Here is a 27,522-nt window from a genome sequence, read left to right as displayed (position 1 = left end):
ATAATGCAATGCCCACACTGAAAGTTTCTAGGCTACCTACTACAACCAAAAAAACAAAAAAATTACAATGCTATGATAATTGTGATATGAGAAATCATAATGTATATAGGTAACGAGAAATAAAAAAAGAAAATATCAAAAAATAAAAAATAAATTTAAAAATAAAAACTCGTGTCCCTCTAAAGAACAAATGTAGATTCACATTTATTCTTTTTTTAAAGATCTATTCATATAATTATTGTTACAGATGGTGTAAATAAAAGAGTGGTCTAAATGAAAACAATATAATCAGAATTTTTGGTACTTGCTGTTTCAAATATTCTCTTTCAGGTATCCTCTCCTGTTCCTTTAGCATGCGATTGGTTTACAGAAGTTTTGAATGAAGAATAGACTGAATAATGATTTATAAGTGTACTTATCTCAAAAGGGATCAAATTTATTTTTTTCCAATCTGTTTTATTGAATTAGTGTAGTTTTGCAACTATATATATATATATTTTAATAAAGCTTTCTCTAAACTTTCTTTTTTTTTTTTATCAATGCACACTTTTTAAAATGCAAATATTTAACAGAAACTACTATATAACTAATATTAAGGTTCAATCAGCAAAGTTCCAATAACTTTAATTTTATCATGTATTTTTATCTGTTTTCGAGTCTTCAGGCATTTCTTTGTCTAAGAGAGCTGAAGAAATACCAACTTTTTTCAGTTCCTCAATTAATTCTCCATTCTGATGCATCTGTAGTAAAATATCACAACCACCAATAAACTGCCCATCAATGAATACTTGTGGGATTGTTGGCCACTTTGTAAATTCCTTGATGCCTACAATAAAAAGTAAGTATTAGCAAACTCTTTGGGTATAATATACAGACAAATCATTTAATTCTTTACATGCAGGGAATACAATATGGGGCTAGTAATATTCTGCAAGTTTACTGATAGCTTGTTGAATTATATATTTATAATAATAATAAAAGGGGCATGATTAGCCCAGTGGTTACAACACTGGACCACCAATATCATGGACCCAGGTTCAAATCCTGCTGCAAAAGAAAATAAGACACAGGGGAGGGAGGGAAGGAGGGAGGGAGGGGGGGATGACAAAGTTGCTTCATAAGACCTACCTACCCCAAGGTCAAAGTGACAGCTGAGGCAGAGAATGGCATCATCTGGTGTCACTACCATAACTAACCACTGGATGCAAAAAGCCAAAACTAAAGTGGTCTAGCTCCATAGCTGGATGTAGATGAGGATGTAGAAATATTGAACATAGCACATCAAGTATGGCACAGAATAAAGTCATTTGTGTTCAGGCCTTGGGCAAGAGGGATTGATTTGAAAAGACACAGTCTCTTGCTAACAATAGTGGAGTGAGTGAAAACAGTCTCCCATATGGCTACTACCACAACTGAAGGGCAACACCCACCCAGTCCAACCAATTGGAAGTGCTTCCTGCACAACTGCACTAGTGACCACCCAGGAAGTAAGTCAACCCGAGAAGTGGAGCATCAAAATGAATACATTCATCATGCAAGCATACTAAAAAGTAACAAATCTAGAGACAGACACAATTATGTACAGGATGAAACTACACACCAAATGGTTGGAGCAGTTCTGACTGTTAAGGTCACCAAACAGTGAATAGCACACCAGAGATGGGAAATCATCACGAAGGACATGATAGAGCTTGCAATCTTGGGAAAATAGAATATGTGAGCAACCACCAGAACTGAAGGAGGAACAGCAAGTATAAGAACTACGACTTAGAACAGCCAAAGTTGAAACAGACAAGGCTGCGATATCCAGAATAGAAGAGTGAAAGTAAGCCCAAGTAGATGAGGGAATGGACCCATAAAGACCCACGCCATACCGAAACAGAGACCCAACAGAATCCTGTGGTAAGTCACAAACCACCTTAATAGGTGAATAATACTGGATTATTTCGTAACACTAGACACCATCCGCACAGCCATTTATTGTACTGCTGTAGGAGCCACCAGGATGAACAGAAGAGAAAACAGAGACCAACAGAACACAAAATGCAAAGACAAGAAACCACCAGCATGGGAAAGAAGGCTACAGCAGAAGAGATAAGAGTGAAGATAGGCCAACTGGCCCAGTACCAACAGGGTAATAGAAGTAAGAAGCTGATCACAATAGTGAAGGCCATCCTCAAGAAAAACAACATCCACAGCAAACACAAGATCTATAATCAGAGGACTGAAAAATACTTGGACACCCTCAAGCAGAAACTCCTAGCACTTAGCAAGAAACTTCGGCATTGCAGGGAGAGTGCTCAGGGGAAAACAGATAACAGAATATTTGATGAAAATCAGAGAGCCTTCTACAGGAAAATTGGACAAGAGGAGAAGGAAGGCAACGTACTCCCTAACCAGATCACACTCAAGAAGTTCTGGAGCAACCTGTGGAGGAGCGAAGTTAGCGATAACAGCCATTCCCCCCTGGATATATCGAGAAGGTAAGAAAACCAAGAACATACAACATATGACAGAATGGGAGATTCAGGTGGAGGAAGAGGAAGTACAACAGACCATGAAGTCTCACAACTAGCAAACCTCAGGGCTAGATAATATTTGATGAAAATCAGAGAGATTGGTGCTATACTTATACCACAACTATTGGTACAAGACATTTAGCTGCACACACAGGCACACAACAGAACACTTCACCAATATGATAAGGCACCTTGTACAATCACAAAGTCTCTTACTCAAGAAATCACCTATCAGAAGGCTAAGGACAAAGATCTCACAAACCCAGTTAAGCACAAACCAGTCACCTGTCTCTTAACAATGTACAAAATCCTGATCAGCTGCATAAACAAGATGACCACTTGGAGAACCAGAACATGATGGCCAAGTACAAGGGTTGTAAGCAGATAAGCAAAGGATGTAAGGAGCAATTGCCCATTAACTAAACAGTTATAGAGCAAACCTACAAGAAGCACCACAACCAGTACACCACTTACATCAACTACTGCAAGGCCTTTTGAGTTTGTGCCCCATAGCTGGCTGTTAGAGACACTGAAGATCTATAAAGTCAACACGATACTGACACACTTCCTAAAAGCAACCATGGTGAAATGGAGGACCACCATCAAGGACAAGAACATCATGGCTAGACCAATCACCATGAAAAGAGGAATCTTCCAGGGAGATGCTCTGAGCCCATTATGGTTCTGTCCAGCACTAACCCACTGTCTACCATGCTCGATAACAGCAAGTATGGATATACCCTAAAAGAAGGGAGGCAAAACCTGTACTCCCCCTCTCTCATGTGATGTACATGAATGACACAAAACTCCATACCACAACCAAGATTCAACTCCAACAGCTACCCCAAATCAACAAAGATTTCAGCAGACATCAGGATGCAATTTGACCTAGACAAATGCAAGATCGATGGATTGGATCAAGGACATCTAGACAGTTGTTGTTATTTGGTTTTTAGGAGCATTAGCAACTAAGGCCATATTGCTCCGGGGATATGCGGTGGTCATCCCTTGACCTTTCCGCATCCTCTGTATTTGGTGGTCACGGGCTCGAACCCCAGTCTAATCAAGAAGCATGTGCTATGCACTGCTGCTCCTCCCCACCTGGCTCCGGAGGAACCGACATCTAGACAGATGAAACTACCAGCTGAAGACCGGTAAAGAGATTGAAGCCATGACAGAGGGAGAGACCTACAAATATCTGGGGATAATGCAGGCTCACCAGACAAAACACAAGATCAAGGCCTGCCTGACTGAGAAATAAATACCATCACAGATTGAGAAGTTTGCTAAAATCAAGGCTGAATGGTGGGAATATGGTTACAGTCATAAACAAATTACATATTCCTTCAGGATCATAGATTGGACCAATGCTGAGCTGGAGGGCATTACGAGATCAGCCAGGATCATGATGACCAAGGACTACCAATACCACCCAAAGTTGGCCATCGAGAAATTGACCATAACCCGTAAAGGTGGGAGGGGATCGACACAGCACCAGTCTACCATGCCATAAGAAAGACAAATGACACACAACACTCAGCCTGAACAAGGAGACCACACTCACAAAGACAGAAGAAACAAAGACAAAAAGATGGGCGAAGAAGCTACTATAGTGTAACCTCCATCAAGGCTACACAGATAAGATGGCTTCCAACACTTAGCTCATGAACAGAAGGATTCATGCTTGCCATTCAAGATTAGGTAATCAACACCAAGAACTACAGGAAATACAACACCAAAGACCTCAGAGTAACAGATGATATATCAATGATGCCACCTGGTCCCAGAAACAATCCACATCACTGCAAGATGAAGTGTGAACACCCAGATGGACACTCACAGATGCAACCAGGTCACCAATATCGGAAGCTAGCATAAAAATACCAGCTGATCAAAGAAAGTTTACCGTATAACAAGTACAAGCCTCAGGCCGTACTAAAGACCCCTACTCACAGACTACTGGGACTGTGCCATAATAATAGATGAGACAATCTGCAACAGACCAGACATAACCCTCATCTACAAGAAGAAAATGGCTGGCTACCAACCTATCTGATCGACATAGCAGTGCCCAATACCAGCAACCTGCAAGGAAAAGATCGGGAAGTAGCATGTGACATACATGCCTATCACCCCATATCAACCAGTGGCATGGTGCCAAAGAGCCTTCATAAGAACCTAGCAGAAATAGGCCTCCCAGAGAACACTTACATGGAACTCCAGAAAGCAGCAATCCTGAACAGCTGTAGGATAGTAACAGAGTTCCTTGACCAAAGTAACAGTAACCAGACACAACCAACCACCCCATGCACTTGGCACCAGTACCTGTCACAGAGGCAGAAAAAAATCCCATAAAGGAGAAAAAGTATATAATAATAATAACACCAGGCTACCAAGTCATAAGAATGACAGACAAATGGCACACAACATTCAACCTTAGAAAGAGACACCACTCACACAGAAACAAAGACAGAGATGGGCAAAGAAGGCACTACGTTGCAAACATTACAATGACCTCCATCAAGACTACATAAGTTGGCTTCCAACGGATGGCTCACAAACAGGTCCCCAACATCAACAACCTCCAGAAAATCAGTGAGGAAAAGATCAGGAAGCAGAGGGTGGCCATAAATAAAGTATCCCTATTCAGCAACTCTCTGTAGCACTAAGTAATAAGCAGAATGCCACCAAAATTAGTAAGTAAACTATTCAAGGCATGGGGAGAAGGATACTGCAGGAAAAAAAAAAAAAAAGTTCCAAAATCATAGGGGATAATATGGTGCTGTACAAGAGGAAAGACATGACAAAGTACCAACAAATAAATAACTAAGACAAACCTTAATGAAATTACAAAATTTTGTGCTCTTTGCAAAAAAAAAAACAGAAAGAAACTGAATTACACTAAAGTTTTAAATCCAAACTAAAAAATAAGACACCTAAGAGAGCAGAAAATTTGCATAAATCTGAGTTAATTTAATTTTCCCAGCAACAGAGCGCTATAAAGACACAACGCCAATATTGCAAACGTAATGCATCTCACTCTGCCTGATTGTGCTTTAATTGCAAAGTTCTACATTAATGGATGAAATGTAGCAGCTGCTCTGCGTGAATTTAGATGGTGTAAGAACTTACGTCAAGGTCCTTTATCAGCTGCAGCAGTTAGAAGGATGATTAACAAATTTGAGAAAACTGGGTCTTTTGTTGTTAAGCAGGCTTCCTTCCTGGAAGAGGAAGGAAATCTGTTTCACCTCAGGTAGCAGAGGAAGTTGCAACAGCTATAGTCGACTGATCCATGGACACAGCTGCTGGAACTAGTAGCAGTGCACGGGGAGTAGCGAGGCAACTTGATGTCCCATATTCCACTGTGTGGACAATTCTTCGAAACTAATCCACTATTATCCATACAAGATATCAGTTGTCAGCAGCAGATGCAAAGAGATGATCCTGAAAAACGAATGGCATTTGCTCTAACATTTTAGGCCAGAATGGAAGTGGACGATGCCTGGCCATGGAACATTCTTTGGGGAGATGAGGCCCATTTTTATCTTGTTATCTTGATGGGACTGTCAACCTCAAAACTGCCAAATATGGGCTTCAGAAGCACCACATGCTATTCAGCAAATCCAATTGCATTCGGCAAAAATCACCATCTGGTGTGGTGCGACTTCAAATTTCATCCTAGGGCCATACTTTTTCAAGGAATTTCACCCAGCAGGAGCAGCCACCTGTTCCGTTACAGCACAAAGATATCTTCACATGCTGAGCAGTTTCATTATGCCTCAAATGCAGTAAAGAGGATGCCTGGATGAGACAATTTTTATGCAAGGCGGGACTCCAACTCGTATTACACGACCAGTACAGCAGCTTCTGTGGCATCACTTTATGCAGAAAGAGTCATTAGTTGTTTGTTTCCCATTGTGGCCACCACATTCATCTGACTTTACACCGTGTGATTTTTGGACGTGGGGTCACCTCAAGGCCAATGTCTCTATCGAGGAAGTGTCCCTAACATGGTTACGTTGTCTTAAAGGACAACGTAACACAGCGTGTGCGGAACATTACTACAGAGATGTTGCTTTCTGCAGTCGAGCACACTGTGCATCGAATGAAATTACTGGTCCAGAATAATGGTAATCACATCGAAAACCAACTCCACCATCAGCGACATCATTGACCATCAGAAGTAAACTGTGAGTGAGTTTGTAGCTGTGAAACCATTTCCTCTGGCAGTTTAATTCAGTTTATTTCTGTTTTTTTGTAATAAAAATTTGTAATTTCATTAAGGTTTGTCTTATTTATTTGTTGGTACCCTGTCATGTCTTTCCTCTTGTACAGCACCATATTATCCCCTATCGGCCATTTTTTGAACTTTATTTTTTTCACGGGATCCTTCTCCCCATGCGTTGAGTAGTTTACTTACTAATTTTGGTGGCATTCCACTTATTACTTAGAGCTACAGAAAGCTCGGAATAGGGATACTTTAATTACAGCCACCCTGTACACTGAACTTGGAGAGGAGGTCAGAGAGATGTGGCAGGGAACAAGTAATGACCACCTTTATAACTGTGTCAACGTGGTATGGTGGCAAAGAGCCTCCATAAGCATCTAGCAGCAGTACGCCTCCTAGAGTACGTGGAATTCCAGAAAACTATGATCCTGAACCCGTAAGACACTAAGAAAGCTCCTTGACCAAAAGTAATAATAAACAGACACAATGAACCACTCCATCCACCTGGTACCAGTACATATTATGGGAAGAAAAAAGCCCCATAAAAATTTTTTCTCCTTTATGGGAGATAACTTTTTTTTATTACAATACCAGTACCTAATCATGGGGCGGAAAAAATTCTAAAAAGATCCCAAAAAATCCCATAAAATTTTTTTCTCCTTTGACAGAAAAAAAAAAAAAAAAAAAAAAAATTATGGGATTTTCCCCACCCTGCGATGTGTACTGGTTGTTGTTTGTTTGTTTGGGGATTTATTAGGTGCATCTGTGGCCATAGTGCATCAAATGAGTACTGGTACCAGGTGGATGGAATAGTTGGTTGTGTCCAGTTATTATTATTATTATTACTGTTGGTGGAGTTATTATCACTGTTTCTCCCAAAAAGGAAGAAAAAATTTATAACAGTAATAATCATTGATTATAGCACACTTTTATAGCAGTCTATTTGTGAGATAATCATAACCTGGGAGAGCATCTTCACCACAGTTAGTAAAGATGCTCTCTCGGAAATTCCCGACTTTAACAGTATTATACACAGATACTTTTTTTTTTTTCTTGCCCGTCTATAAATGCACTGAAATTTTATTTAAGCAATCATAAATGCACACATTTTTGAGAGACAATATAACAGGAGAGATTACTTCTACAGAGATGGGATACAGAAATAGAAAGGATGCAAGAATACTTGCTGATGCTATAGCGGCAGTGCGTGTTAGGTGGATTCACAGACTAATAGATTAACAGTAGCCACAGGCAGAGGTGGAAGTGATTCTTGTATTGCTTCTATTGGAATGAGCAGCAGCCTGGAACACAAGTTGCTGGAGATTTCAGGAACAAGTAAATACATGGGCTGTGTTAGAGTAACTAAGAGTAGGAACAGGTGCAAGTATACTTGCATGTACACCAATGCTAGGAGTATAATAAATAAATTTGATGAATTTGAAATGCTGGTCAAGACATCAAAGGTAGATATCGTTGGGATATCAGAGATGTGGTGTCACACAGATATAAGGAATGCAGAATTGGAATTTGGGGAGTACAATGTGTATATAAAGGATAGATAGGATAGGAAGGGAGGAGAGGTTGTGCTGTTAGTTAAGAAACACATAAAATATAAGGAAGTCATCAAGTTGACATAGATGGACAGTGCAATGTTAAGTCAGTTTGCTGAGCCATGAGCACTGGGAAAGCAAAAATGAGGGTAGGAGTTTGTTATAGGCCTAATGACTCTGATGAGTACAATGAACAACAATACAGAGAAATAGGGTATGCCAGTAAATCAGAGTGTCTTATAATGGGGGATTTTAATTTCCCAGATAATGACTGGAACTTTCGGATTGGTCACTTGTGGATTTATTGTATGATTGTTTTCTACAGCAGCATGTTCTAAAGGCAATAAGAGGGAGTAATACTCTTGATATGATCACTGGTAGTGATTCTTCCTGCATTAAGAATCTACAGATAAAGAAGCCACTGGGTGGCAGTGATCACAGTGTGCTGATGTGGGATTTACACAAGGAGGTAACTACCATTAGGGATAAAGGGAAGGGTTTTTGCTTTCGTAAAGGTGACTACAGTGGTCTCAGAGATTTTTTAAATCCTATACAGTGGGACAAATTGATATTATCAACAGCCAATTCTAAATGGAAAGCATTCAAGGAATTAATCTTGAAAGCTACTAGGCTTTTCTAGGCTACTAAGAAACATTGTTCTAAGTTTAGGCTCAAATGGATGTCATATAAACTAATGAGACTCATGGCAGGGAAGAAAAATGCATGGGATACATATAAATTATCAGGTGACACAGAAGCCTATGGTACATATAAGATAGTCTGTAATCAATTCACAAAGGAGGTTAGGCAAGCAAATGCAGTTTATGAGAAATCTTAGGCAAAGGATGCAAAGACTTTACTTATATAAACTCTAAAAGGAAGGGGATGAATCGGATTGATCTACTTAATATTGATGGTTTGACTGTAGATGATCTTGCTCAGATTGCCAAACTGAATGAGTATTTTGCTTCTACATTCACACATGAGAAGTTATTCAGGGAGGGGAATGCCAGAAGTTTATCAAACTTCTGGCATGTCTCGTCCACATAATTGATTTGGTTTTTTTTGGTTTTTTTAGGAGCATTAGCAACTAAGGCCATATTGCTCCGGGATATGCGGTGGTCATTCTCTGACCTTTCCGCATCCTCCGTATTTGGTGGTGACGAGCACGAACCTCGGTCTAATCAAGAAGCGTGTGCTACGCACTGCTGCTCCCTCCCACCTGGCTACGGAGGCGCCTTATCGTCCGCATAAACGACGGCTCAAGGATTGTCTGGGGGAGCATGCAAATGCTATAAAAACTGCTGATTACAATAAGTCTGTTGTGGCCAAACATTTTCGGGAGAAGCAGCATCAAATCAAATCAGAGGATGCGGTTATTGTGGATTGGGCGCATGGGTTCTGGAACTGTAAATGGCTCGAGAGCCTACGAATCTGTTCATCCGACCACAATATTATGAATAGGGACAGAGGTATGCGTATGCATCCTCTGTTTGAAACTATCATCCTAAGTACGGATGAACGGTTTTGCTTGACACGTTCCCGAGCTGTTTCCGCTTCCAGTTCAGACCATGCGCTGACTGCACCACGTGTATAAGTACCGTGAGCCTGTTATATATGGACGTGCTGCAGGAAGTTTTGTTATTGCTGAGGAAGGAAGCCGATGCTTCCGAAAGCTCCAGATTTTTATCGCTTTTAATCCGGTTTATTTTAGTGTATTTTATCGCAAGGATCTCATCACAGTTTTAATGTTTTTCACATGTACATAATTTAATTTAATATAATAGCAGTTTTTGCAAATATTTATTTTATTTTTAATTTGTAAATATTTTAGTTACAGTAAAATACTTATTCTTATGGTTGGCGTATGAGCTGATTTATTGCTAAAATATGAATTTGCCAACCTCAGAGGCCTTTTTCAGGATATTGAAAGCTGTGAAAGTGTATCTGTATAGATATCTACAAACCTTGTATATTTGTACAGATCTCAACCTTTGCTGATGTTTTGCTGGGATTTCTGACAAGGGTGTCCTACTACCATTCTGAGCACTAACAGTGAGTAACAGTCCAGGACCTTATGGCTGAAATTTTCAAGTCAGCTTATTAAATAAATGTCTGGAAAGTCATTCAGCTTAGATAACCTGGGAATCAACAGCACAAAGAGAGCCCAGTACAAAAGACTGGAGCATTAATATAATTTTAAACAATAATATTTTTGCATGAAATTACAACATGTAATTTCATACCATCAAAATCAGTTTCTTACAGTGAACATACTCTTTCAAATGAGTAGTTGTTTGCAGAAAAATCAATTTACAGTTTTTTAAATGCAGCAAAACCTCAAAAATCCAGCAAAAAGTGCTGGATTTTTTTTGAAAAGTGCTCAGTAAACACAAAAAAATTAGTGTTTACTGAGCTAAACACTAATTTTTTTGTTTATATATTTCTAGACCATATGTCAATTGTTACCATGTATTTCCAATGTATAAACTCATTCATTTTGTGAAATGATAGTTCTTTTTGTTTTTAAGGTTTGATTGCCAAAATCACATCCCACAATTTATACTTCTTTTTATAAAAATACTGGAAGCAACATTTGAACCAATGACCTTTATTTCTTAGGCAAGTACATTATCCACTGGACAAATCTGGCAGTGCAGGTTCATGTTTTGGTTTAATGTTGGCAAGTATTGTTCTGTAGCAATTATAGAGTTTGAGCTACTGTATTATTTAATAAAAATATCTGGTATGTGCTGAGGTTCTACTGCATTTAATCATTGCAGATAAATTTCATTTTAATATAATTTAACTTTCTTCCCTAAATTTCAAGACAATGTATGTCATTACCTATTTTATTTTTCATTTATTTTTTTAAATTTATTTCTTTGTATAATCTAAATTCATTTATTTTTCAATCCTCTTAAACCTCTGGCTACTAGCTGTGTGCCTACTGCAAGGCAGTGCCATAGCTTCTGCAATAAAGATTATACAAAAATATACATTACTATACACAAGTACAGTTGGATCCAGACTGCTTGTCTTGGGGAGGGAATATAACAATGATGCCATTTGTAGTAAATGAATTAATTTTTCCAATTTAATCTGGTTGGAGGTTGGGAGCGAAGAAATCTTCCCAAATCCCCCCCATCCCCCCATTGGATCCACATAAACAGGCAAGAATCAACTCAGCTGCACAAATTTCTCATGTTAGCCTGTAACAAGAGTGATGTAATTTGGTTGTCTTTGTCTGCAGTTTTCGGTTTTGATTTCCACAAGCTTTGTAAAGGAATACAGAAACTTCACTGAGCTTTTTTCTTTCTTTCAGTAAAACGTTAACATATTTAGTACTGCTGTACTATGTGCATGTTAAGTGGCAAAGCAGCTATGGTCATGGGGCATAAGTATATTGCATCTGTATCTCCATATGTTATTCAGCTGGTTTGCCTATTTTTAGATTAAAACCAGTTCCGGGGGGGGGGGGACTTTCCATCAGACTGATGAATTTGTAATTTGACCACAGTCTTAAAAACTCCATAAGAACTTCTCCCACCTTGACAGGATTTGAACCTAGGTGTTTTCCCACATGGTGTGGAAGAATTGTGATCATAACCAGAGCAACGTAATCAACTTGTATTTGTTTGGTCTGAGGACTTAAAGGGTAGAGAAGAGAATCTTTTGATGATAAAAATTTTAACAAAAATGAAATGCTGACAGACCATACTTAATTATGGTCTGTCAGCAATAACATGGGATGCATTTTTTTTTATTAATTTCAATTTTTTTTAATGTGATCTGCCATTGTGGAATCAAATTCAGCAATCACCTGAAGTAACTGTAAAAAGTTCCCATTATTGTTTCAAATAATTTTGGATTCGTGCCCCTTAAAGCCAAATTTTGTTTTGCTAAATATTGCATACACAAAACAATTCTTTTTAATACTGCATGCCATCGTAGTTTTACTTGCTGCACTCATGTTTGTTATCTATCATATTTCCAAACTATAAAATTGTATTCAAATAAATTAATTTTTTGGTGCACTCAGCATAAGCCAAACTTTTTTTGTGAATAAAGAGATGTCTGGACAAATATTGCCAATCTTGGAATATTATTATTAGAAGAAAACAGTTTGCAATTACAGTAAAGAATCGGAAATCCGAACAAGTCAGCATTTATTTTTTTTATGCTGGTGCCATAAAATAATTACAGAAGTGCCAGTTATTGTGATTATGTTTGTGAATTGAATTTTGATTCTATTAAATGACAATTGTAATAAGCGGAGGAATATGATCCACAGGCTTTCAAAATGAAGATATGAAGCACAAATTTATACCTATATTTTATCTTACCAATCAATAAAATTAAATGACATATTTAATTAATATACATACAGTACTAACTAAACATAACACCGTGTAATCTGATATTTATGTTCACTGACATTTGGGGGGGGAGGTTGTAAAATCTAAAACAATAAAAAAAAAAAGATAAGGTCAATCAATAACAAAGAACAGGGCATGCAGATATCTCAACACGATACGTGCAAGCGAGATACAGAGTAAAACGTTTATGAAGTTTAGTTTGTTTGTTTGTTTGTTTGGTTGAGTTTTATTGGCGCATCAGCATCTATGGCTATAATGCGCCAAAGCCTGGTCATAAAAAGTAAAAAATTTTCAGTGACCTACTGAATTAGGTCACTACGTCAGGTTATAAAAACAAGTATATAACTGTAACAGACAAATATCAGTAAACAAGTAACAATAAAAAATCTTAAAATAATATTGTTTAAATATAATTAAAAAGGTTTACTGATTTTAGGAAATTAAAAATAAGAGACACATGGTCATTGTCGGATAAAATCTGACTGAGTGTATACGGCTCAGTCAGATGGTTAAAAGCGGTAAAACGAGCATTTCTAAAACTGGTACAGTCAACTAAAATGTGTCTGATTGTTAAAATAGTACCACAGGACTCACACATAGGAGGGTCATCAGCCCTCATATGAAGTTTAGATATCGGAATGAAGAGATTCTGAACATTTACAGTTTTATTTTATCATACTGTAGTAAAATATGGCAGTGTTCTTTGTCTTTTAAAAGGAAGCAGAAATTTTAATAAATCGAAGATAGGGATTTTAAATAGACTTTCAAAGGATGAAAGCGGGTCTTCATTAGCAAAATTTTACTTAGTTGGAAGATCAACCATAACAGAAATTACAAACAACAAGGAAAAAATTTTAAAGTTTGCATCAAAACTTGATTCAAATGATGATGCTTGTTTGTTTGTTATTTGGTTTTTAGGAGCATTAGCAACTAAGGCCATATTGCTCCGGGGATATGCAGTGGTCATTCCCTGACCTTTCCGCATCCTCCGTATTTGGTGGTCACAGGCTCGAACCCCAGTCTAATCAAGAAGCGTGTGCTACGCACTGCTGCTCCTGCCCACCTGGCTACGGAGGTGCCAAATGATGGTGCAAAAAGAAAAGAAAACTGTGAGAACAGCTAATGACCCATCCTACAAAGATGCTGTTTGTTGTTGTAGTAGTAGTTTGTTTTGGGAGCATCAGCAACTAAGACCATATTGCTCTGTGCATATGGTCTGTAAATTGAGTGTGTTCTCTAGTTGATTTTCTGGTTTACTGGACAAAATAACCAGAGTTTCTGGGAGAAAAACCCATGCTGCCTTTGCCTGAGAACAACTAATTCAGCCACGTTTTGAAAAAAGCCCGTAAAAATTCCTCACATCATCGACGACTCGAACTCAGGTCTTTTCCACCCGGTGTGGGGAGGACGGTGATTCTACCAACTGTGTCACCCATGAGCTAGGTATGAGCAACAAACTGAATCCTGTCCAACTCAACTATTATTGCTGAAAAAAGTGAGAGAGCAAAGAAACAAAGTTCAAAAATGTTGCAGCAGAAAATAAGTAATTATTTTCATTAAAGGCCTATAAATGTGTTATTGTGGCTGAAAGTTCCATTTGTTTTGCTACCTATGAATAAAAATACATAAATGAAACTCTTATGTTTTTATTTCTAAACTTACTAACCTTCTTTTTAAGTCTCCAGAACAGTACTTTTGATAAGTTCGAAAATCCGAACAAATCGGAAGTCCGAACTACTCTGGGTCCTAACTAGTTTAGGTTGTCGACGCTCTACCGTATAACAGAATACTGCATTTTGTGATATTGAATAGAGTAATGAATTTCAGGAGGTTATTTGGAAATTTTTTTTCGTAATAATCTTGAGGAAAAAAATCTTCCATGATCAACTTTTGAAAAAACAATATTCTTTACTTGTTCTGGTTTATTTTCAATAAACTTGATTTTAACTTTGTCACAATATTTCTCGGCATTTGCCAGGATCACTAATAGAAACTGATTCGTCTTTTATATAATCATTTATAATTTCTTGAGTTATTTCATCTTGCACAATATTTATTTTAGCACTAGCACTTATCTCGCTCAAATTTGACATTTCCACCTCACTCATTTGTATAATTTCTTCTAAATTCATGCTGTTATTAGGTACTGAGTCACTACCATCGGTTGGGTCAGGGAGTATCCTGGAAGACAATTAGAAATTGAATAATTGCAGTTGTTATTGTTTCTGTTGTCTCTGTTTTAGGTATTGACTACCGGAAAAATTGTCCATGAGACATCCATAAAAGTACATTTAAAGAATTTTTTTTTTAATTGGAAAATTAGGAAATACTCTTTTAAAGTCAAATACAGTATAGTGAAACTTTGTTATAGCTCATCAAAGAGAACGCAATATTTTTGATATTATAACTGACTGTAACTGTAACAGAGGTCGACTTTTTTGTGAATTACATTAAAATTATTAGAAAACTGATAATAAAACCTGATTGACAGATATAAAATGCTTATATATCACACAGTTATGAATCAAGTTATACTTAATGTTTCACTTTCATAGGCATTGTGCATGTGTGCTCCATACATACATTAAATCAATTTGCTCAAACAGTGGAAAATTTCACAATTCCAAATATTTTGACAAAATGTTCTACTTTAATCAGTAAACATAGATTAATTACCTTAATCATTTTTTTCTCTGAATTCCATATTGTGAAGTTCAATTCATGAGCAACAACATTTCTTACCATTTTCTATTTCTCCAATAATTTTCATTTTATCCTGAACAAGCACTTAAAAAAGTTTTTGCTTTTCACAGCATGTTAAACATTCTGTTCAACACGTGTTAAACAGAATGATGCCAATAGGCTATAACTGAAAAATTCTCTCCTGTAGAGCGTAATTGCATATGCGTGTGGATGATATTAAATTCTCTGTCAGAGAAACCAATTTGCAGTGCAGTGTTAAACAGACTACAAGGAATTGCTTGGTTTACATAATCAAAGCCTCCCATTTACCTGAATAACATCAATAAGAGGGTAGTCACACATTGTTACATATGCTTTTTGGTTTAATGGTGCCAATGAAACTATGGCTTTAGCGTGCCAAGGACGGACAAACGCCCTTAATCCTGTAAGTTTCAGTTTTGAAACCAAGTACATAAGGAAGCTTCATACACTACCACTGCCTTCACAGTTTACTGTGTGTGTGTGTGTGTGTAATAAAATGTCACAATATGAACTTTTATCACAATATGTAATAAAATGTCACAATATGAACATTGAATAGAGCAAAAATAATTGAATTTAAAAGTATAGAGTGGTTCTTAATACAACTTTTACTCACTACACAAAATGTGAAAGGTAACCGTAAAAAAAAAAAAAAAATAAATAAATACATAAAATGAGGATCAACTTATACAGCGAGTACATACTGCTGGTCGGTTTGCTGGAAAACTTGACATTAATGGTCAAGGTATGCAGTTTTAGAATGTTGTAATCAAAGTAAAATGACCCAACATATAGCACATGTAATGCAGTAGGGCCACATGTCCAAAATTACATATTTTACATAGCAATTTGAATATGATTGTTCATGATAATAAATTATGTAATTAAGTTACAGTTCCACGTTTGGTGACCATATTTCATTGAAATCTAAGTTTTAAAACATGAGTACTAAAATTATTGTAGATTATTTCTATTTTCGAAAAATTTGAGATAAGGCTGTACTGCACTGATTGTTTTATTTTGCGTATTCATCTATGGCCATAATATGCCTTAAATTTAAGAATGATAATAATTATCATTCTTAAATTTAAGGCATTATGGCCATAGATATTATTTTATATATAACAGGGCACTTTAGGATTAAAAGATGTTAGACAGTTATAAAAATATTTATTACATCTAGGTACAATAAGAAAATACAAATAATTCAAATACAAAAATCTGAAATCCATTCGCTATCATCATTGAACAGCAGCCGTTACAGAATCTTCTGAACTTTGGAGACTTTTGAAAAATGCATGGTGTACAATAGGTATTGCATTAGTTCTACAAAGTTCTAGCAGATCTTTCAGTTTTTGAGCACTTAACTTTGGAGGAGCTTGGTAGGCCTTTATCAGATCAGGCATCGTTTTTAGTCGGCCACGTTGTCTTCTGCGAATATCAATACATTTATACTCCTCATTATAATTATTCTTGTAGTAAATAGTGTTTGGAGAATCTTTGCGAACATGCAATACCTTAATATCGTTCTATAACACCTTTTCATTTTCTTTGTTCACCATGTAATTAGTACCCATTTGCTTTGACAGATCTTTAAAGTCACTTATATATCCTCAGTAGCTAATTCTTTTACGACATAGGGAGTTCCTCCTTTTCGTGCCATTTGTATTACAGGTGTCCACTGAGCAGGTGTATAAATTGGATCAGATTTTAAAAGTCGCTTTTTTTTTGACTTTCAATAGTTGCATGCATTGCATCTCCCTCATTCTGTGTATGACCAACTGTTAAATATAAGTTATAGAAGGTATTTCAAACATAGTGACCACATATAAATAAAGACAAGCCACTGCCTTATTTTTATTTTGTCCAACACAATTGTCAGAATAAAAGAGTGTCTTTAGTAAGGCAGTGGTTTTGCAAGTACAGGAAAACGCAAGAACTGATTTTGTTTACTCCTCTATTTGCAATGCCCTTGTGCCAAAAGTAACAAAATCCCTCTTTTGTGATGCAAAATCCCTCTTTTACCTACAAAAGAGATAATTTTACCTCTTTTGTAGGTAAAATTAAAGCAATTTAATTTCTGCTTATAATAAAATATTGCAACATCTCCACAAGGCACCTGTAATACTGCCTGAAGATCAAAACACGATACAATTTTATTTTCCTTGTCTTTCCCTTCATTAATATCCTTGCATTTTTCCTCTCGGCTTCAAATCTTGTTATTAATATGTGACTCATATTTCAATTGCAAGGCCTCTTTCTGTTCTGGACTACTATTTTCATACATTTGGCACAAAGAGCATTGATCTTTTTTCGGTGTAAAAAACAAAAGATTAAATTCAAAATTGAATACTTTCTCATAACTGCATCTCTTTGCAAAGTCAAGTCCTTTCTCTTTTCTTTCTTTCGCCTACATTCTATGCATTTCGGAAAGGGTTAGACTGCCATCCAAATATTGTTTTGAAGTTTGTGCCCTGAGATAGTGTGAATCAATTAATGGGAAACTGTTAATGTGTTCCTTTATAGAATTTTTTAACTCCTCCGATAATTTCGGTTTATTTGCATTCATTCCTTGCTTTTCCTTCTCTAAAATTCCACATTCGTCTACTGTCTTCCATGTATTCCAGATTAATTTGTCTCCAATATCCAGTGTTTTCATAACGAAACATTTACATACTCTAACCTTTATTTCCTCATTTAAAAAGTAGTAGGCAATATTATTACCTCTAGTTGATCCTTCCGTATGTTGTCGATACTTTGGAGTCACTATAGAGGAATTATTTAAAATAACGTTTCATTGCAAACTATACTAAGTTACAGCACAGAGATACTGTTCAGGCTCATCTGAACAGTATCTCTGTGCTGTTCCCACTTATACTTGGTTATTAGACGAGCTAATCAGACTGGTAGCAAAGAATAAAAATGCACGAGAAATTGAAAATTATCAGGGGACACAAACATCTATGTGCAAACCAAAATCGGTCTGCAATCAAATTACTAAAAGTGTTAGGAAAGCTACAGCAGAATAAGAGAAGTCTGGATAAGAATGTAAAGTATTAAAGAATTCTTTACATAATATTAACACTAAAAGGAAAGGGATACATAACATTGGCCCACTTAGATATGAATGGCAAAACTACTGATACTTCTGTTCAGGTAAATAATATTTTGCATCTACATTTTCCAGTGAAGAAGATTTTAGGAATGGGAATACCAGAAGTAAACCAAGTATAAGTAGGAGCAAAATCATTTTGTGATAACTGAGAAGTAAAGTAAAAGAAATTGTTGAAGTTAAAAGTAAACATGGCATCTGTGGGCTGATAGAATCTATCCAATCTATCCTATTCTTCCTCTTGCTCAGAATCCTTTCCTCAATTTGAATTTATGCCCTCACCTGAGAGGGCATAAATTCAAATTGAGGAAAGACAGATGTAGGATAGATGTGCAGAAATTTGCCTTTGGCCAGCGGGTAATTGGTTGGTGGAACAGACTTCCATCCCTTGTTGTGGAAGTTGATAGCCTAAATAAATTTAAGGCTCAGCTGGACAGGTATTTCGAATGAACGGAGGGGTGAAATGGGAGTGGTTTTTTTTTTTTTTGGCTGATGCTGCATAAGCTTGCATCATATGCCTCTACTAATGCTAATTTTATTAAAAAGGAGCAGCAAAAGAAGCAGGCTTTTGGCCATAATTCGGCCATGAGAGCATCCTTGGATTCACGAGCAGTTCCTATAGATTGTAGATGTGCCAGTGTCTCTCCTACTCGCAAAAAGAACCAAAGTGTGTGATGATAGACCTGTTAGCTTGATTGGCTCCATTAGTTACCATCTGTTCAGGGGTGAATAATGTAGTCAAGTGTTAAAGAACATTGCAGCACTATAGTTATACAGAAATCAGAGCATGGATTTGTTAAAAGGAGACCTTGTCTGAAGATTTCAATAAAGCTTTTGATACTGCTCCATGTGAAAGACAGCTGTATAAAGTAAGGCAGTGTAGCATTAGGGGCAGGTTACTGCTATGGATAAAGGATGGCTAAATGGTAGAAGGCAGAGCGTAGTTATAATTGAACACTGCTCTTCTTGGACTAATGTTATTAGTGATATCCTTCAGGATTTGGTGCTGAGCCCCCTTACTGTTAATATTATTTATTAATGTTACTGATGAAGGTATATCAAGCTTACTGTCTAAATGCGCAATATAGCCTTAGTTGCTAATGCACCAATAAAACCCAACCAACTGTCTTAAGTTTGCTGATTATGCAAAGTCTGGCATGGCAGTTAATATCTAGAATAACAGTGTACTGCTGCAACAAGATCTAGAGTAAATGGGCTGAAGAAATTAATGGGATTTAACATTGATAAATGCAAGGTACTGCATATAACCATAAGTAATCTGAGAACAACATACAAATTGGGTGTTCCACACTCAAAAGGTGACAGAGAACAAAACAGATCTAGAGGTAACTGTACAAGAAATTTTCTGAGAAGTTCAGACAGACTGCTAGGACAGCTCATGGGGTTTTGTCAGTAATATATAGGAATTTTGCCAGCGGAGACAAGGAAGTTTGTTATTTTTTATTCGGTTTTTAGGAGCATTAGCAACTAAGGCCATATTGCTCCGGGGATATGCGGTGGTCATTCCCTGACCTTTCCGCATCCCCTGTATTTGGTGGTCACAGGCTCAAACCTTGGTCTAATCAAGAAGCGTGTGCTACGCACTACTGCTCCTGCCCACCTGGCTACGGAGGCGCCGAGAGACAAGGAATTGATTATCCCATTGTATAATGAGATAATCACTTCCTTGGTTATGCCACTTCTTGAGTATTGCCATCTTTAAGAAGAATGTAGATTCTCTTGGAATGAGTGTAGAGAAGAGCAACCAGATTAGTCAAGGACACAAAAAGAATACGCTTACCAAGAAAGACTGCAGTTTTGCATATTACAGTGTTTGGAAATTAGACACCTGAGAGAGAGAAGACCTGATGATGTGAAGGCTTTATATGAATAGAATAAGATTATGCTGGTGGCATTCTTACGCTTTCTCAGACAACACACAAAGGAATATAAGCTTAAACAGAAAAAGCATGGTTAAAAAAAGAATGGTTGAAAGACAGAGGTACGAAAATATGCTTTCAGCCCCAGAGAGTAACTGATTGTTGGAACAGACTACCTTCTGCTATTGTGGTGGAAGTTGATATTTTGATTGGACAGATGAGTTGGGTAGGGTAGTGGTTTTTTTTGGGGGGGGTTTTTTTGGCTGATACTGCAGCAATTTGCTTCCTTGCATCATTTGCCACTAAAAATACTGATTATGTTACTAGTCTTATCACTCTATTTGATATCCATTTAGGCCTCAATCTTCAACAGTACCTCTTTGGTATAAATAGTTCAGTAGCTTCTGTGATTACTTCCCAGAACACTTTCCATCTATCAATACTCATCTTTTGAAGATAATAAAACATTCAGAACACACATTGGTATTATTATGTTCATTTCTGAATTGGAAATATGGGCTCAAATGTTTTGTGGTATTTTCTTATCACTTCTTCAGTGACAGATGTCTCTGCATCACCATCACAAATTATCACTTTGGTCAGCAGAACTTGTTGGGTCAAATGTTTCATAGTATTTTCTTACTGCTTCTTCAGTGACAGCTATCTATGCATTATCACCGCCACAAAAAATTTACATGTTCTGGTGAACAAAGTGATCATTTGTGATGGTGATATTGCAGTCAGCTGTCACCGAAGAAGTGGTAAGAAAATACCACAAAACGTTTGACCCATTACGTACATATTTCCAATTCGGAAATAAACATAACCATACAATAAGTGCTTTATTATCTTCAAACAACACAGTTTACTTACACATCATGCTACAGAAGGTATACCCAAGCCATCATTGTAAAAGCAAAATCCCTTGCCTTTACAGTAGCAGCATAAATCTCACATCAATGCACTGTGATCCTTTGGTTCCTTTACCTGAAGGTTGTTAATGCAAGAACAAGTCAGATCAAGGGTATGCTTTTTCTTGTAGCTTCCCTAAAAAAATTGTATAAAAAACAGTTATCCAGTAAATCCATAATTTTTTTTGCTATTGTAAGCGACCAACGTCTATAAAGTTAAAATCCTCATAACCCCCAGGGGCTCACATCTAGTGGGGTATGGGCTGGTGGCATGCCACCAGCCCAGGTCCTGAGCTGGATATCATCATTCTTCTCTTTCTTGGTGATTCCCTTCTACTTCTCTCTCTCTCTCACTCACTCACTCTCAGGGTAACTCGGAAAAAAAATTTTTTTTTCTTGGCTGGTGCAGCATAAGCCTCAGGCTTCCTTGCACTATATGGCTATTAATAATAATAACATATTCGCAATTTTCTGGCCTACTCTGTGTCTGCACGCACAGACGCGCCACACACACACGTGTGGAAAGTGAAAAATTCTGTATTGACAATGCTTTCGTACGTTTCGTTAGCTTAAGATTTTAAAACTGGACTCTTTTTATTGCTGGTACAGCCCAAGCATTTTTGAAGCTACTACTACGTATCGCAAAAATGCCAAATTCCGAATAGGATCGATCCCACTATTAAGCATTTGCTGTAATAATTATTATTATTTTATTTTTATATTTTTTAACATTCTTTTACTAGAGAATCACAGTGACGCGTTTAAATTGAGGTTGTAGGTTCTGTGGAATTTTGGGGATTCTAGTAATCCAAACAGGACTCTCCAGTGGCGTGTTTAATCATCATCTGAAATTCTTATTGGGGAGGGGACTAGGCATATGCCACTCTGATACAACACTTCATTCTTAGGCATCCATTAAACGACAATTGAGCTGATAAAACAGAAAAAATGGAATGATAGTTTCCTTGATCTAACCAAGAAAGTGAGCAACTGACAAAGTAGTATGAACTTACCTTGCCTCAAGTTTTCGTCTGCGAGAACATCATGACTATCATAATTAACTCCATGCATACGCAATATCTGAACCACTGCGTTACTAAATCCACACCTTGGAGCATCTGGTACTCCTTTCATAAAGACTACAACTTTATTGTTTTTAAGGAGGCTTCCAATATTTCCTTCAGATTTAACTTCGCTCCCATATAAACACCAGCCAAATTGCGATGTTAAAAAAGAAAATCTTGATGCAACGGCATTTTTTGAAAGTGGTGACCCAAAAAATTTGGCCATCGTTCCGCCAATACTTGAAATTTCAAATCTTTGATAATTACACTATACAGCTCATCTAAAAATTCCACAGAAAACAATAACGCCAAACAGCCAGAATAAATTCATACACCATAAACCGAAGCATGGCATACACATACTATAGCGTTGCGCATCACAGGTAAAATCCGAAAAGTTAGAAAATCCAATTGTGAAAAGAAAAAATGAAACTTATTTTGAAAACATAATGGACATTATGTTGTATAATGTTAAAATATTAAATTGTATTGCTACAATATTCAAAAAGTAATAATAAACAAATAAAGTTAAAAATAAAAAAATTAACTTAAAAAGTGAGAATAAACGTTATGTGTAACTCTAAACGTAAAATTCTTGTAACATTGCAGCGACGCGGGACAATGGTTCAGCTAACCACCTAGTATAACTAGGAACAACTAAATATATATCCACATGGACTATGCGTCGGACATTAGCTCGTATTGTAAGAATTGTAGACGACCCAAACTGTGGATGCAGAGCAGTAGCATAGTTACCCCTTTTCTGGCCCGGAGGCAAAGAACATGTTCGGGCCCATACTTAATGAAAATTGCAAAAAGAGGAGACAGCCAAAGACACCGGGCCCCTAAAGGGCCCCAAGTCGGCAGGCAATTGCCTTGCTTGCCTAAATGGTAGCTACGCCACTGATGCAGAGAGTTAGACTTGGCAAAGGCAACATAATGTGAATACTATGAGGATCTCCGAAGCATCCTGATAACCAAGACTACGTACCTTCCCAGTAACCAGGAACACCTTTTACTGGACATGACAGAAGAAGAATACAAAGTATTCATAAGTTTGCACAGGATTTTTTCGCAAGGTGGACATTGATCGCACTCCATAACAACGTAGGAGATTAACTAAGCGAACCACGGACCCGCACCAAACAAACAAGAAAATAGCAGCAAGACTGAACATCCAGAAATGACACCTAAACTTGACGCTACTAAATAGAGTATTATTATTATTGTTAGCTATAAGGTGCAAGGACTCCTGAGGCTTATGCTGCACTAAAAAAAAAAAAAAAAATCCCAAGTTACCCTCAGAGAGAGAGAGAGCGAATGATATCCAGCTCAGAACCCTGGGGTGTGCCAAGCCCATATTCACCAGATGGGAGCCCCTGGGGTATCTCCCTTTATAAGACATTCTGATTTACTGGCCCACTCTATTTCTCTGCACAATTGCTCATTATACTCCTCAGATTCATTAGGCCTATAACATACACACCTATTGTCATTTTTCCTTTCCAAGTGCTTATGTCACACCAAACAGTCTCAACATTGCATTCTTCACCAACATCAATTGAATGCACTTCCTTATATTGTGTTTCTTAACTAACAGCATAACCCCTCCTCCCTTCCTGCCCTCTCTATCCTTTCTGTACACGTTATACTCCCAAAATTCCAATTCTGCACTGCTTATATCTGTGTGACACCACGTCTCTGATATCCGGACAATATCTGCCTTGCCTTTGGTGTCTTGACTAGAACTTCAAGCTCATCAAATTTATCAGCTATACTCCCAGCATTGGTGTACATGCAAGTATACATGCACCTGTTTCTATTCTTAGTTACCCTAACAGAGCCGATGTATTTATTTGTTCCACTATGACTCCCAACAGTCTTGGAAATCCCCATTGCCTTGCTTTCCATGCTGTTGCTCATTCTAATAGCAGTGCACATGAATCACTTTTGCCTGTCTGCGGCCATTGGTTAACCTTCCTTGGGGAGATACTTTTCGTGTATCTCCCCCAAGCTAGCAGTTTTCCGACCCACCTAACACTGCCTCGATAGCATCAGCAAATATTCTTGCACCCAGGCAATGAACAAAGAAGAGAATGCCTATGGCGACCCAACAGGATAGATACGTAGATGGATACGTCTCAACTCAGCCTCGTGTCTGATAGACCAGAACTGACTACCTGCAAAGCGCCAAGTAGTAGTACAAGATTCCCCACCAAAACCGAAACTAGCAAATAGAAGAATTGGAAATACAAGGATGTCAAATACCAACATATGGAATGACCTTCTAGTTCTGCAGGCGGGATGTTGGGAACCGCTCCTGAATCTGACCTTCTGCCATTTGGCGATCTAAACCGAGTGCCCTAACCTGGTTTCTTTAAATCCCCAGGAAGGGGAGACTGGTCCCCGTTTCCCCCCTCTTCTCCTGGTGGGAGCCTGACCCCACTTATCTTCCTATCGTCCCCTTATCTCTATCAGTTCCCCTCAGCTTTCACTCTCTCTCTCTCTCTCTCTCTCTCCCCTACTCAAACTTAACTTACCAAGTATGTCCATACAGTAACTTAATTGAACTAGAGCAAAATTTAACACCCCTCACTTAAACCAATACCCCAATTCGGCTGTAATTCACCGCAATGCTTCCCTCCCCATCCTTTTATATCGATCCTTGCCTATATAAAGTACTTAAAAAAATCTACTGGCTGTATGACCTGCCTCCTCGTGGAGAAGCGTGGGCAACGTTGGGTCCCATTATGGTTACAAGGACTAAATGGTCAGAGGAACAACAGATCACAACACTACATGACATTCCAATCTAGACATTCTATTAAATCTCTGGCTTCCAGAGAGTACTGTAATACACAGAGTGTATACAACTTAAAGCGTCAGACAGCTAACACACAGCCCTTGGTGCGTCAGACAGCTAACCAACTACCCTCCTTCCCATGTCTGTCCCCACCATTAACCCAGATGAGCACGTTTGGGTCATGGAAAAGGACAAGATGCTATACTCATCCAGGAGTTTGTTTGTGGTGATGTTATACACCACCTCCCAGGGTTCAGTATTTCCTGTGTGTGGGCTTTATTTGATACATTGTGCGACACATGGGTAGCAACAACACAGGAGACAAGACCTTGTGCAGTCCATGGAAACAAATGTATGGGCTATATTAAGGGGAAAAGGTAATCTCACAAAGTATTAGGTAAGTGTTCTTAATTACAAAGCCAAATCAGTGAATTGGTTGTTGTTATTTGGTTTTTAGGAGCATTAGCAACTAAGGCCATATTGCTCCGGGATATGCGGTGGTCATTCCCCGGTCTAATCAAGAAGCATGTGCTACGCACTGCTGCTCCTTCCCACCTGGCTACGGAGGAACCCAGTGAATTGGTAATTGATTGATAGTTGTAAGAATGAAGAACCCAATGGAAAGACATTGGTACAAGAATATGCATGGGGCTTCATGTCACATTTTTGGAGATTGTCGAAGCCATTCCAACAGATCTACATCCTAAAGTGAGGGCTCTAGACCTGTATACAGTACTGAAGATGGGACCTAACCATGGCCTTATACAAAGGGATAATCACCTTGTCCTTGCTTGCAATGTTTCTGTATATCGCTGACAAAACCAAGTAAATGATGTCAAAATTATTTTTTGCATCGGGTTCCTTTATCACTGCATCATAGTAACGTATCAGATTGGTTATAGAAGACTTCCAATTGACAATTCCATGCTGATGGCAATATAACTGCATCGCTGTCTAAATGGTCCTGCTTTACTTCTTTATCCAATGATTCCATTATTTTGTACAGACGTTAAGCTGTTAGGTCTGTAATTATTCATATCGCTATTTTATCCCCCTTTATGAATTGTGGATATATATGCATTCCCCAGTCTATAGAGCCCTCCCTTGAATCAATAATTGGCGACTGTTTGCTTACCTCCCTTAATATAATTGGAAATTCAACTTATTTTATTAGTTACCCAGAATTGCTTCTATATACTCATATCTGTGTTGTGTATGTTCTCTGGCGGATTTGGCTGGACGAAGAAACCTGGTTTGGGGGTAGGGAAACTTATCTACTACTGACACCGGCTAACCCAGCCACGGAAAGAAAAATACTTCCTCGCGTCATGGACGGGATTCGATCCCGGGCCTTTTCCACCCCTTGTAGTGAGGACGGTGCTAATACCACTGTGCTACCAGTGCAGACAATATAATTGGATAAAAAAAAAAAAACTATTATATTAGGCCACCCATATAATTAAATTCATCTGCTGTGCTGTGTGCCTTTTGTCTAATAATTGCGTGTGTTCTAGGGTGGATTTGTCTGTTTTGCTGGACGAAAAACTAGTTTCTGGGAGGAAAACCTTGCTGTGTACGCCTGAGACCGACGAACAGCCACGGAGTGAAAAAAGCCCATTACAATTCCTCGCGTCATCGACGGGATTCGAACCCGCGCCTTTTCCACTGTTTGTAACACCAGTTGGTCCCAGTGCAAAAAATTTTAACTGTCTGAGACCACTGTAATCACCCTTACGAACGCAAAAAAAATTTCCATTTACCCTTGTAAGAAGTACTTTAATTAAATTCTGCATTAGTACATTGTAATCGCTGCCACCAAGTGGGTATTTTACCTGCAGATTATTAATGCATGAAGAATCACTGCTGATAACCAGATCAAGAGTATTGCTTCCTCTTGTTGCCTAACATGCTGCTGCTGTAGAAGTCATCCTTGGATGCGTTCGAATGATCCCAAATCTCTCTAATTTATAGAGATCTTTGGGATCCTTCTGTCACTGATGGGACTCGGAGTGTCAGGTCTTTTCTACCTGTGTGGAATGGACGGCGATTCTACCGACTGTGTTACCCACAGAGGCAATTAGGCCTCACATCAAGTGGTCAAATAGAAGGGTACAGTTGAACACTCGTTTGGACCGACTGCTAATTTCTTTTCTTATAAATACTAAAAATATATTTTAATATACAAGTCATGCCCTGTATGCCCTCGTCAATGTCAAGAAAATCATCAGGAGCAGATCCTGCAACTGATTTCTAAGGAAACCCCATTTCTAACCCCACCCAATCTGATAATCTAATTAAAATCTTTTGCCTCTTAAGATCAACGCAGTGTTAACCATCAGAGGGTCATGCAAA

General features: G+C 37.9%; 1 protein-coding gene across 2 annotated transcripts; it reads right to left on the bottom strand.

Annotated features, from left to right (window-relative positions):
• Positions 1 to 603: 603 nt before the first annotated feature.
• Positions 604 to 22,746, bottom strand: Grx5 (Glutaredoxin 5). Of its 2 annotated transcripts, XR_016547115.1 has the most exons (3): positions 22,317 to 22,746; positions 14,343 to 14,857; positions 717 to 826 (listed from the first exon to the last, which is right to left on the bottom strand). XR_016547115.1 is itself a non-coding variant. In XM_090376593.1 (2 exons), the coding sequence occupies exons 1-2, from the start codon at positions 22,591 to 22,593 to the stop codon at positions 633 to 635; spliced, it is 471 nt and encodes a 156-aa protein (XP_090232719.1). In that variant the 5' UTR covers positions 22,594 to 22,746; the 3' UTR covers positions 604 to 632. The 2 variants fall into 2 exon arrangements, 1 of the variants encoding a protein (XP_090232719.1); XM_090376593.1 differs by lacking the exon at positions 14,343 to 14,857 and having other exon boundaries at positions 604 to 826.
• Positions 22,747 to 27,522: the final 4,776 nt, after the last annotated feature.

This window comes from Mastigoproctus giganteus, chromosome 6, assembly GCF_048544385.1.
Source record: "Mastigoproctus giganteus isolate SK-2022 chromosome 6, ASM4854438v1, whole genome shotgun sequence".
Taxonomy (NCBI): Eukaryota; Metazoa; Arthropoda; class Arachnida; order Uropygi; family Thelyphonidae; genus Mastigoproctus; species Mastigoproctus giganteus.
Note: the sequence above shows the minus strand (reverse complement) of the source record. Positions and strands in the feature narration are given on the sequence as shown.

Coding starts and splice junctions, on each gene's coding strand:
- Grx5 (XM_090376593.1), bottom strand. CDS start 22,593: ATGGCCAAATTTTTTGGGTCACCACTTTCAAAAAATGCCGTTGCATCA. Junction 827..22,316: donor AGACGAAAACTTGAGGCAAG/GTAAGTTCATAC, acceptor TTTTTATTGTAG/GCATCAAGGAATTTACAAAG.